This window comes from Heterodontus francisci, chromosome 26, assembly GCF_036365525.1.
Source record: "Heterodontus francisci isolate sHetFra1 chromosome 26, sHetFra1.hap1, whole genome shotgun sequence".
Classification (NCBI taxonomy): domain Eukaryota; kingdom Metazoa; phylum Chordata; class Chondrichthyes; order Heterodontiformes; family Heterodontidae; genus Heterodontus; species Heterodontus francisci.
Genome location: NC_090396.1, coordinates 23,994,791 through 24,008,054, shown reverse-complemented (window position 1 = coordinate 24,008,054; position 13,264 = coordinate 23,994,791). Strand labels below are relative to the sequence as shown.

At 40.2% G+C, this 13,264-nt stretch overlaps 1 protein-coding gene across 3 annotated transcripts in view; it reads left to right on the top strand.

Moving 5' to 3' along the window:
- The window catches only part of LOC137384225 (splicing factor U2AF 65 kDa subunit-like), a 44,429-nt gene that overhangs the window by 22,923 nt on the left and 8,242 nt on the right, over positions 1–13,264 (top strand). For all 3 annotated transcript variants that reach the window (XM_068057938.1, XM_068057937.1, XM_068057936.1), the window contains exons 8-9: positions 7,282–7,404; positions 9,540–9,626. In XM_068057938.1, the coding sequence (XP_067914039.1) occupies positions 7,282–7,404; positions 9,540–9,626 (210 nt within the window). The remainder of the gene's footprint in view (positions 1–7,281; positions 7,405–9,539; positions 9,627–13,264) is intronic.

The window sequence follows — 13,264 nt, the reverse complement described above, 5'->3', positions numbered from 1 at the left end:
TTGGTTTCTATTTAGCCAGTATAATTGGACCAGTCCTTTATACTGAGAGGTTTTAAAATGTGATTTTATATATAAAATCTTTCTGGGCAAATCACTGAGCAAAGACCGTTTGTTGTTTATAGTGATGATGATGGGTGAAATCAGATTGGTGCTTGTTTTGAAATTGATAATATAGCTTCTTTTCTTCCCACCCACTTATTCCCTGAATTTTTTAAAATGTGAAATTGCTTGTGTGAAAATTCTGATTTTAATAAAGTGGCTGAGAATCTGTTACCTAATAAATAAAATCACCATTTTTGCTCAAGCAAGTTTCGCTGGCTTCCTTTTGCAGCAAGGGAAACAACAGCTCGGGCCGCTGAAGGGTGACACTATGTCTTAAAGATCCAAACATGCAATACCAGCACCACAAACCGTACAGTGAATTTCATTCTGTAGCAACATTGCTAGCAGATAACTTGCATCTTAAGGCCTTTTCTTCGCCTTTAGGACTCTAAATGTGGCTTCATTTTCAACTTTAGCATTTTAATTGTTTGTAAATTAGTGCGGGTATTTGGAATTGTAGAACTTTTAGTTTGCCAAGATGGCCTACTTTTACAGTGGTGAAGCTTTTCGTTTTAGCCCCGTTTTCTTTTCACAGCAGTTCAGTTTTTACAGGTTTTTTAGATTCCTAAACCGTTCGGCACATAAAGGTGAGATGCAATTACAGTCAATTTCTTTACCTTATATGTAGTGTTAAAAACACTTTGATAAATTTATGTAGTTCAAGCTTGGTTTTACTATAAAATTGCCTTTGAAGGATCATATCACGTTGGCTTATTAATTACTTATATTGAATGTTCTTGATTTGATTCTTTTGAAGTTAAACTAAAAAGATGGGCAAAGGGCACTCAAGGTTTGGGCTGAAAATTAACTTGGATCCACTTGTCCATACTGACCAATGCACTTTTTTGGTGGTGGGGGGGTGGGGGGTTCCCCAATTTTAATAAAAATTGCATTATTGACTTTAAGCACCTTCAGAACTTTTTCCTGCCTCAGACTGGACTACCTACAGATAAGTTGCATAAATAATTTGGACCATCTTGAAGGATAGTTTCATGCATGCCTGAAGCACAGACTACCTCTAAGTAAATTCAAAGCTGAAAGTGAAACTACTGCACCAGTGGTCATACAGATTGGTTATAAACTGATGATTTAAGAGTTTTTAACAAATTCAACCCTACTTCACTTGTAGAATTTATTGATTGGTGGACGGAGGTTTGCATTATGACTGCTTTATTTAAAAAAAAAAACTTTGAATTTACTTTTCCATATGCAAATACTGGATCAATATTAATTTTAAGCCCTGATGTACGTGCCTTGCGTGAATAAATTTTGATTTCAGTTTCTTCAGGTAACTCTTTTTACTGGATAGTTCAATTCTCTGGTTATAGTAGACTTTTACGCAAGATGCACGTTGACTTCCTAATTCCTGCTAAATATTTAATGTATTTCAAATGTTTTGTAAAGTAAAAACATGATATGATCTTTGGCAACACTTTATTTAATTTTTTACCTATTTATAGTAGCTATCTTAACACTCACCTAAAACTGGGGGGGAGGGAAACAATTGGAGAAATTGGTATTAAATCTGTAATATTCAACATTAGAAAGTCTGAAATGCACGGTTTAATGAGAACAGGGAGTTTTGTTTTCTAACTCTAAATTTGTGAGCCAGTGTTATACTGACTCCTTCCTTTTGTAGTCACTGCTGGTTGATACTCATGGCTCTTTCATTTTTGTTCCCCCACTTTGTCCCCAGCTAGGGGCCTGTAAGATCGTAAGTCTTGGCGCATAGTTTGTTCAGTAGTACTGATCTACTGCTGCCATGCCAACCTGTAAGACAAGGCAAGTAAGAGCTCATGTCCCGCACTCGGATACCCTTGGAGCCAGCTGCTCTGCTCTGCCCTCAACTCTGGGACCTGCCCAGCCTTCCTGGGAGCATTTGCTGGCTTTGAGGGTAGACCTAAACAAAGAGAAAACAAATATAAACTTGTTTTTGGTACAAATGAATAAACCACTTTAAATAGTGGAGTAAGTAGTCCGTATAGACCTATGGTATATGTGTCTGTAGGAGGTAAGACCTTTTTTCCTTTTTTTTTCCAACTTTTCGTATAGTCGAGGATTGTTTCAACAATTAACTTTTCTGTTTCTTTTATGAAGGACTTTTTTTGTTGAGATCTTTGAGCTGGTAGTTTCTCAATTGCCTTAATTAACCCCTTGAGAACCACGTTTGCTTTATGTTCTTTGATATTTAAGAATGTTTCCATCACTTATCAATCACTTTGAATCCTTAAAATGTTAAGGTTTAGATGCCACAAGGACATTTCTTCAATAATGCACATAAAATTCTATGAATTGGTGCAGATAGTCCTCAATGGGTTAATCTTTTGAAGGCTGAAAAGATATTGATTTGCTTGTGTTTGATGAAAAATAACCCATGTCTGGAGTCCAGAGTTCTGAAAATATAAAAATGCCTGGATTCTGTTGGTATTTTGGGTGCAGGAGAGAGGGTCCGAGAGATGTGAATCCCATTGCACAAGGGGATTGAAGATGTATGAATGCCACTGCACAAGGGGATTGAAGGTGTGTGAATCCCAGTAAAAGGGGGTACCCTGAGAGGTGTTTGAATCCCTGTGGACTCAAAAGGACAAAAATAAATGAAACTGGACCTTTTAATGTATGCTTTAGGATAACCGGTTAGCACATTTGCCTGAAATTTGACTCTTTTAGCAGAGGTGTCAACACGTCTGAAATAAATTGGCTGTACAATTATCTTGCCACTTAATTTCAAGGCACTGGTCTTTCTTCAAGACTTAAATCAAAGGTGACAACCCTTTTGTGATCACGTAATTTTGTTAAATGAAATTGAACCAATGCTCTCTAATCCATGACTTTTTTTCTTAATATTTTAAATTTTATATGATCAGAAATCAGAACTATTATGAATGCACTTCCCGTAAAAGCTGGCTTTGGTTCTGGGCCAATGAGGGAGATTTCTTTGTTTTTAAAAGTAAACCGCTTGTATGTATACACTGATTACTGGTTGGCATTTCCAAGTGTTGTGCACGTCGTTAATAGTCTTGATCACCATTGTGTTAAGTAGCCTAAGCAGTTGAAGTGCCATTACACTACTGGGTGTACTCTATAGGCCACGAACTAGTAGGGAAAAAATGGAGCAAGTTTGCAAGGAAATTAGAGAAGTGCAAAAACTTATCAGAGTAGTGATAGTGGGGAACTTGCATTATCCCAGCCGATATTAGGATAAATAAAAGGGCAGAGAGGGGGAAGTGTTTCTGGAGTATGTTCAGGAAACTTTTCTTCTTTCCAGCCCAACAAGGAAGGAGGCATTGCTGGACCTGATTTTGGGGGATGAGGTGGGTTAAATGGATCAAATGCCAGTCGGGGAACATTTAGGGAAGTAATTGTATCAAAGTTTAGGATATCTATGGAAAAGGACAAGGAGCAATCTACAGTAAAAATACTTAATTGGTGAGGAGCCAGTTTCAATAGGTTGCTAACAGCTCTATCCCAAGTAAATTGGAATCAAAGATTGGTAGGCAAAACTGTAACGGAACAATGGACTGTCTTTAAAAAGATTGTTTTGGGTACAGTCAAGTTACATTTCCATGAGGGGAAAGGTAGGGCAAGCAAAGCCAGAACTCCCTAGACAATGAAAGGGATGGAGAATAAGATGAAGCAGAAAAAGGGTGCATATGACAAATACCATGTTAATAATACAAGTGAGAAACAGGCTGAATATCCAGTTCAGAGGGGCAAAGAGAGTATGAGAAGACACTGGCAACTAACATAAGAGGAAATCTGAAAGTCTTCTAGGCATATAAATAGGAAAAAGGTAGTAAGGCGAAGGGGTGAGGCCGATTTAGGGACCAGAAAGGGGATCCGCGTGGAGGCAGGGGGGATGGCTGAGATACTAAATGAGCACTTTGCATCTGTCTTTACCAAAGATGATGCTGCTGAAGTCATAGTAAAAGAGGAGGTAGCTGTGATGCTGGATGGGTTAACAATTGATAGCGTATTAGGCTGCCTGTGCTTAAAGTTGGTATGTCAACAGGACCAGATCAGATGCATTCAAGAATGCTGAGGGAAGTAAGCGTAGACATTGCAGAGGTACTGGCCATAATCTTCCAGTCCTCCTTAGGAACTTGGGAGGTGCCAGAGGACTACAGAATTGCAAATGTTATACCCTTGTTTGAAAAGGATATAAGGGTAAAACCCAGCAACCATAAGTTTAACCTTGGTGGGAAAGCTTTTAAAAATGACAGTTCAAGACAAAATTAACAGTCACTTGGACAAGTCTGGATTAAATAAGAAAAGCCAGCATTGATTTGTTAAAGGCAAATTGTGTTGAACTCACTTGGAGTTTTTTGATGTAAAAGGTTTGATGAGAGTAATGCGATTGATGTGGTGTACATGGACTTCCAAAAGGCAGTTGATAAAATGCCACATAAGGCTTGCCAAAAAAGTTGAAACCCATGGAATTAAAAAAGGACACTGGCATCTTGGATATGAAGTTGAAATGCGTGAAAGGAAACTGAGTAGTGGCTAATGGTTGTTTTTTGGACTGAAGGAAGGTATACAGTGGGGTTCCCCAGGGGTTGGTGCTAGATCACTGTTCTTCCTGAGATATATTAATGACCTAGACTTGGGTGTGCAGGGCACCATTTCAAAATTTGCAGATGACTCAAAACTTGGCAGTATTATGATCTGTGAGGAGCATAGTGATAAACTTCAAGAGGACATCGACAGGCAGGTGGAATGGGAAGGCATATGGCAGATGAAATTTAATGCAGAGAAGTGTAAAGTGGTACATTTGGGTCGGAAGAATGAAGCAAGGCAGTATAAAGGTGTAGTTCTAGGGGGGATGCAGGAACAAAGAGACCTGGCGGTATATGTGTACAAATTATTGGAGGTGGCAGGACAGGTTGAGAAAGTGGTTAAAAAGGCACATGAGATCCTTGGCTTTATAAATAAGCATAGAGTACAAAAGGAAGGAAGTCACGATGAACCTTTTATAAAACACTGGCTTGGCCTCAACTGGAGTATTGTGTTCAATTCTGGGCACCACACTTTAAGCAGGGTATGATGCGTTAAGAAGGTGCAGAAGACATTTACAAGAATGGTTCTAGGGATGAGGAACTTCAGTTATGTGAAAGATTGGAGAAGCTGGGGTGGTTCTTGGAGAAGGTTGCGCTGATTTGATAGTTGTTCAAAATCATGAGTGGTCTAGACATAGTAGATGGCAAGAAACTTTCCATTGGCAGAAGGGTTTCGAACCAGATTTAAGGTGATTGGCGACATGAGTTTATTTTTACACAGCGAGTGGTTAGGATCTGGAATTCACTGCCTGAGAATATGGTGGAGGCAGATTCAATCAGGGCTTCCAGAAAGAAATTGGATAACCACCTGAAAAGAAAACATTTGCAGTGCTATGGGAAAGGGCAGGGAGTGGGACCAGCTGAATTGTTGCAGAGATCTGGCACATAAATGGGCCGAATGGCCTCTTTCTATGCTGTAACCATTCTATTCTAGAGAACCTCCCTGCCTTTCATTCGGATTGTTAAGTTTCATCAGTTGTTAGCCAGGCTGCTAGACAGAACATCTCAGCTTGGGTTAACTGTTTGTTTCATGTTGGGAGAAGGTTGGCAGAGACATGCTGTGCTCGAGTCCACCTGCCATCAGTAGGTTGGGGGACAGTCTTGATAGCTGTCACAGATCTTATGACCAGGTAAATGAGGCAGCATGACTCCTGTCTACTACATGGATATAAATTGGGGTAAACAAATGGCATTGGTATAGCATATTGAGTTTCACTTTTCCTTAAGCAAAAGTGTAGCCTTGTTTACATGAAGTGGGTATGAGATTACGAACAGTTGGGAACAAGCAATCTGCTAAAACGGAACTCTGGCCTCCAGTCACACTTTGCTTGTTGATCGCATATGTATTTGTATGAATTCCAATGGGATTGTTCACCTATTTTGAGTGTTAAGTGCCTCAAAGTGTTTGTCAGAATTTATTTTGGAAAAGTTGATGGTGTTTTGATGTTGGAGTGTGAAGGAAGAAATGCAAAACATTGGGGCCAGAAAGAAAATTGTTAGAAATGTTGTTTTGTAGGGGGTGGTATTTAGGATTGTATCCCATGTTTGAATTTTGCATGGTGTTTTAACACTTTCTAATGGTCCACGCAGTACCAGTTGCTAATAGTATGCAAACTGATTTGCTTGTATGGTTTAATGCGAACCCTTGTTAGGGTCATTCGCTGCCCAATTCCCTGTGCCTTTAGTTTTTTAAAGCTTGAATATCCTTTTTTGTTAAAATTAATAATCTAGCTAGGTCATTGTTGCCCAACTTGTTTTTAGTTAATGGATCACTGCAAGTATAAGAACAGGCCTTCAGTCAGTTTGCAGTTATACAAATGGAACATCTTTGGCAAAATTGTTCTTGCCTCTGAACCCAAGATATGCATCCTTGGTCCTTCCTCCCCTCCCTCTGTCTCCAGTTCCACATTTCTTCTTCAGTCCTGTGAAAATCACTTCTGAGTTTTAGCTAACTGATAGATCTGTAAAGTCGGTTAAGACAAGTAACATTTTCCATTGCTACAATAATCAAGTAGGGTTTTTTGTTTTTGTTAAATTTGATTAAAAACCTGTTACTTTAGATTATGTAAACTGGTCAGAAAAGGATTTTTTTTTCAAATAAGAAGTTGCTTCATGTGTACATCTTTTAAAATTGAGGGTGTCTCTTGCTCGCACTGGGATTTATCATGGGTGAGCAAGAGGTGGCCAACTCTTTATTTTCACCTCTCTCTCTTTTAGTAATCTGGAGAGTTTTCTTTGTTCAAACCAGAATCTGAAGAATTGGTGTTCTGATGTGGTTTAATATGTAACCGTGCCTTGGTGCTGGCTGCTGCTTGTTTGATTTAACTGGGAATCTTTTTACCTTTTACTGTAAGAACTACTTATCTATCAATATTTGGTAGAGGCCTGTTCTTAAACTTCAGATTGTCTACATATAACTGAACTGCTGATGTGCATTTCAATTATATTAAGGTAAAATAGTCTATTGAATTGTCTCCCTCCATTTTATGCCCAGTACCTAAAAGGTTCGAGGTTTTGTTCCCAAACTTGGATACTAATTTGGGAAATCTGTACAGTATTTAAATTATTTTAGCAGTTTTGAATAATTACTCATTCATGGTTGCACTGTTTTGATTTTGGTTTGCAGGTGAAAGAACTACTGACTTCATTTGGCCCCCTGAAAGCTTTTAACCTAGTGAAGGACAGTGCAACATCTCTGTCCAAAGGCTATGCCTTCTGTGAATATGTGGATGTCAATGTTACTGATCAGGTATGAGCTATTGTATATTATTGGAATTGTAAATAGCTTTGTTTTTATGGAAATCTGAGCGATATTAAATAGATGGCTGAATATAATGGAAAAGCATGGTTTGGAAAAATATGTTGTCAATTATAGTATAGTTGATGGTTAACCCTTTCTGTGCCTCAAGTTCTCATCTGGGAGTATTTGTGCTGCAAGTGCTGCAGACGAGGAAACTAATGTAGTGAAAGCAGTTGTAATTTGATGCTGGGAAATTGACCTGATCGACATGGTCACATATAGCCACGATCTTCAGAGTTGTAGAAATCAATTGGCTGAGGGGGAAGGGTCTTTAGGGCCAACTTTCAGCCAACCAGATGCAACCATTTTCTGATTGAGGTAGGCCTATAAAATGAACTGTAGAACTGGGGATGTACTGGATAAAAGGTAAGGAATATACTTTGACTTTTTTTTTTTGAGTAAAAGAGCATAGAATAGAATATCAGAATTAAGTAATGTGGACTTGTAATGTGGATCAGCCACTTCTCCTGTTGTGCCCGCCACTGTTGTGGTGCTATATGTTGCTTCTCCCTCTTTCAGTGGCTGTAATTCAAAAGTTATGCTGTTTTGAACCCTACCTTTGTTTGTCTTATTTCGCCGTTTGCCCTTTTCTGTGAGGTGGGGTGTGGTGGCAGGGTGGTGTGGTGCTATGCTTCACTTAAACTTCCTTTCAAAGCTCACCATGGTTACTGGAGATAATATGTTGAATGCATTGTTGCAGGATATTGTACATCGTGTTTCCCACTATATCTTTTACCTTGTTTTGCATGACCAAGTCGTCCTTTCACTTTTTTTTTAATTGCTTTTGGTCAACACACACTTGTGCTTCAGCTGATTACAACTGGTAAGTTTGCATGAATGCTGTCATATATATCAACAGAGGTGGAATCCTTATTTTGTAACTGGTGTAAACGTAAAATGACCATTGATGCTGGACAATTTTTCAAACTTGTACAATCTCAATTTTTCATGGCTTTGTGTAAAAGTGTAAAGAATAACCGGTTCAACAGTTGATCAGGGTTTTCCCCAACATCTCCTTTTCAAGTGCTAACAACACAACATTTAGAAGAAAGAAAAGGCACCTAGTTTGAACAATCCCACCCTAACTGTTAACCCAGCAGCAGTTCCAGAACACCAACCTTCTAATATGCTGCATGAAGTTAATATGCTAAATGTACCACTGATGTAAATTAACATTTTCCAATGCAGAGCTGTTGATCACACAACCAGTTGCTTCCTTCTCTTAAGGCAGTGTGACTCACCTGAGCACTGCTATCTGCCCATCATTCTTGTTCTTGCACACTTCCATTTATTCTCCGTGCTGATCAACTGAGTGTAGGCCCATGTACATGGCATAGTAGGAGTCTCCTGAGAACCACAGGTAAAGGGGAAGTGGACCGCTGTCCTGAGGAATACCTTAGTCATTGGCTTCTAGGAGAGCTTGGTGACGGCCAGCCTTTTGGTTCTTCAAGCCTGGGATCACATTGCATCTCTGGTTGCAGGCTTAAACTTCTATGGAGACCAACACTCAAGCCTGCCAACCATAAGCATGATGAGTTTCATCAGTTTTCTGCTGGGTCTCCACCAGGGGCTTCAGGTATGTCTGCTTCCTACCAGCTGATACTTGCAAAGTTGTGGAGAAGCCCACAGTTTCAGTTGCCTGTTTTGTGGTAGGTTTATTATAAAGAGTGTCAATAGAGAATTTGGATTCAAAATGGGGAGGTGGTGAAATCTGAACTATAGGAAAACCTATTTTTTGTGGAAAACTGTAATTTGAGACTTGATATAATTCATGCTATTCAGTACTGTTGTACAGCATCTGTAACAATGCACAGTTTGTGTTTTTCAGAACCAAGTTTTTAAATCAACTGATTCATGGAAGACATTGGGGGTGATTTGCTTTCTGCACTATGTAATGAAATCATAAACTGGATTATAAAGAACATGTTTACAGTTTTGCTGCATAAAGTCCACAAAGGAAATCTTCCCCAATTGTGTTTGTTTTGAGCCAAGTATATATGTAGCATTTGAAAATTTATGCAATTCTTGGACAGTTTCACCAAACATGCTTCTGTCCTGTTCTGACTAATGTGTGTTCTCTTTAGGCTATCGCAGGATTGAATGGAATGCAGCTTGGGGATAAGAAGCTTATAGTGCAGAGGGCCAGCGTTGGTGCAAAGAATGCCAACCCGGTAACTAATTTATAGTTTGATACTTTTTGTCAGTCCGCACGTGCATGGAATCTTCCCATCCATCAGGCAGCTAGCTTTTATATTTGTAAAACCAGCAAATGTGCTCAAACCTGCCCCTCTCCCCTTCAGGTCCTTTTTTTTTTTTTATCTTCCCCCTTGTTCTATTTCAAAACTACTGCAGAACATTTTTATTTTTTGCTGTAGTATATGGTTGGGCTAATTCTAATCTTAACTGGGCTTTTGAGATAACCAAGTGGAACCATGACTCCCAGATAAAGTTGTGTAATCGGATGAAAATTTAGTTGGGTGGTCAGCAAGGCTATGTTTTAGTAATCCTACACTTGTATTATGCAGTTAACATATTGAGTATTAAGTGTATTAAGGAAATCTTAACATTGGAAAAGCATGGTAGGATTAGAACAAGTCAGCATGGTTTTACTAAAGAGAGATCCTGTTTGACAAATTTATTCCTTTTTTTGAGGATGTAACTAGTAGGGTAGATAAAGGGGAACCAGTAGATGTAGTATACCTGGATTTTCAAAAGGCATTCAATAAGGTGCCACACAAGATTAATAGGAGAGATACGGGCTCATGGTGTGGGGGGTAATATATTAGCGTGGATAGAGGATTGGTTAACAGAGGAAGCAGAAGGTGAGCATAAATGGGGTATTTTCAAGTTGGCAGGCAGTGAATAGTGGGGTGCTGCAATAGTGAGGCCTCACCTATTTTTGCATTCTATATTAGTGACTTGGATGAAGAGACAGAGTAATGTACCTAAGTTTGCTGATACAAAGCTCGGTGGAAAGGTAAGCTGTGGGGAGATATAGACAGGTGAAGTGAGCGGGCAACAAGATGGCAATTGGAGTATAATGTAGGGAAGTGTGAAGTTATTCACTTTGGTCGTAAAAATAGAAAAGCAGAATATTTTTTAAAAGGTGTGAAACTGGTAAGTGTTCAGAGACTTGGGGGTACTCGTGCAAGGAATGCACAAAGTTGACATGCAGGTGCAGCAGGCAGTTAGGAAGGCAAAAGGCATGTTGGCCTTTATTGCAAGGGGATTGGAGTACAAGAATAAAGAAGTCTTACTAGAATTGTACGGGGCTTTGGTGAGACCGAACCTGGAATACTGTGCAGTTTGGTCTCAACATTTAAGAACGGTTATACTTGCACTGGAGGCAGTGCAGTAAAGATTTACTGAATTGGTCCCTGGGATGAGGGGGTTGTCCTATGATAGGCTGAGTAAATTGGGCCTATATTCTCTGGAATTTAGAAGAATGAGAGGCGATCTATTTGAGACATACAAGATTCTGAAATGACTTGATGGGGTAGAAGCTGAGAGGTTGTTCCCACTGGTCAAGGAATCTAGAACATGGGGACACAGTCTCTGGATAAGGGGCCAATCGTTCAGGACTGAGATGAGGAGAAATTACTTCACTCAAAGAAAGGATTGTGAATCTTTGGGGTAGAGAATCCCAGAGGGTTATGCTCCATCGTTGAATATATTTAACGCTGGGTAAGACAGATTTTTGGTCTCGTAGGGAATCCAGAGATATGGGGAGCGGGCAGGAAAGTGGAATTGAAGCCCAAGATCAGCCATGATCATATTGAATGGTGGGGCAGGCTCGATGGGCCATATGGTCGTCTTCTCTTGTGTATCTTGTACTAAAGATGATTGCATTTGTTTAGAATCTGGCTTTTCAGTTGGGTGCTTTTGTTTCTAAATTACCAATATTGTGTAACTTTGAGCTTCACTTGTAAACCTGAAAACCAGATTGCAGGTAATCCAAAACTTGGAAACATTGTGAACTGTGAGGATGGTGTAGAACTTCAAAAGGACATAGATAGGTTGGTAGAATGGGCAGACAGGCAGCAGATGAAATTTAATGCAGGGAAGTGTGAAGTGATTCATTTTGGTAGGAAGAATGCAGAGAGACACTATAAAGGGTGTAATTCCAAAGGGGCTGCAGGAGCAGAGGGACCTGGGTGTATATGTGCATAAGTCATTGAAGGTGGCAGGACAGGTTGAGAGAGCAGTTAATACAGCATACAGTATCCTGGGCTTCGTTAATAGGGGCATAGAGTACAAAAGCATGGAAGTTATGTTAAACTTGTGTAGAATACTGGTTCAGCCTCAGCTGGAGTATTGTCCAGTACTGGGCACCGCACTTCAGGAAAGATGTGAAGGCATTAGAGAGAGTGCAGAAAAGATTCACGAGAATGGTTCCAGGGATAAGGAACTTCAGTTACATGGATAAGTTGGAGAGGGCAGCGCAGTGGTTAGCACCGCAGCCTCACAGCTCCAGCGACCCTGGTTCAGTTCTGGATACTGCCTGTGTGGAGTTTAAGTTCTCCCTGTGACTGCATAGGTTTCTGCCGGGTGCTCCGGTTTTCTCCCACCGCCAAAGACTTGCAGATTGATAGGTAAATTGGCCATTGTAAATTGCCCCTAGTGTAGGTAGGTGGACGGGAATATGGGATTAATGTGGGATTAGTATAAATGGGTGGTTGATGGTTGACACAGACTTGGTGGGCCGAAGGGCCTGTTTCAGTGCTGTATCTCTCTATGACTTTATGGCTCTAAGTTGGGACTGTTTTCCTTGGAGAAGGTTGAGAGGTGATTTGATAAAAGCTGTTCAAAATCATGAGGGGTCTGGACAGAGTAGATGGGGGGTGGTGGGGAAGCTGTTGGTTCCCATTGGTGGAAGGCTTGAGAATAAGAGAGCACGTATTTAAGGTAATTGGCGCAAGCAGCAATAGTGACATGAAAAAAAATTTTTACGCAGTGAGTGGTTAGGATCTGGGATGTAGTGCCTGAGAGCGTGGTGGAGGCAGGTTCAATCAAGGCATTTTAAAAAATTCATTCATGGATCTGGGTGTCGCTGGCTTAAGAGGAAATTGGTTTGATATCTGAAAAGGAAGATTGAATAGGGCTCTGGGGAAATGACACTAGGTAAATTGCTTTTTCGGAGACCCAGTGCAGACACAATGGGCCAAATGGCGGTCTCCTGTACTGTAGCAATTGTGAAACCTGTTTGCTAGGAATATAAAACGGTTGATGAAAGTCATAGTTTCCCAAAGAAAACCAATGGCTGCATAACTAGGTTTGGATTCATTGGTTGCACTGCCCTCCTTTTAGTGTTTCTATTTATTGTATAAGTTGCTGCCTTGATATCTTAAAAATGTCCTAGTGTGTAATTATAGAGGCTAAAGAAAAATGTTTAAGATGAGTTATAATACTTCCCAATATCAAATTTTCTCCCCTCTTTATATGTACTCCTTGCTGGGTACAGATTCCATATGCAATGGCCAACCTACAGTACCTTTAACCAGGCGCCTGTTATTTGTGTAAACCTTGACAGTCAGCAAGCTGTTCTACTGGGGGAAGAGTTTCGTGGTCAAGGTCAATCCTGTCCTTCCCTGAAGTCCAAACGTGCGCTTCCAGTAGGGGGTTGATGGATAGGGATCAGTAGTGGAACCCGTGTCGTTTTTTTCTTCCCAAAACCCTAGGGTACCGAGGCCAATTGTACTCCGTCCGACACCTTGACTGCAATCTGCTGACGCGGCACGCAGTGGAGATCCAATCTAAGGGCTTTGTGTCTGTGTGCTTCAGCTCTACTCACTAAATAAACTTGTCATCA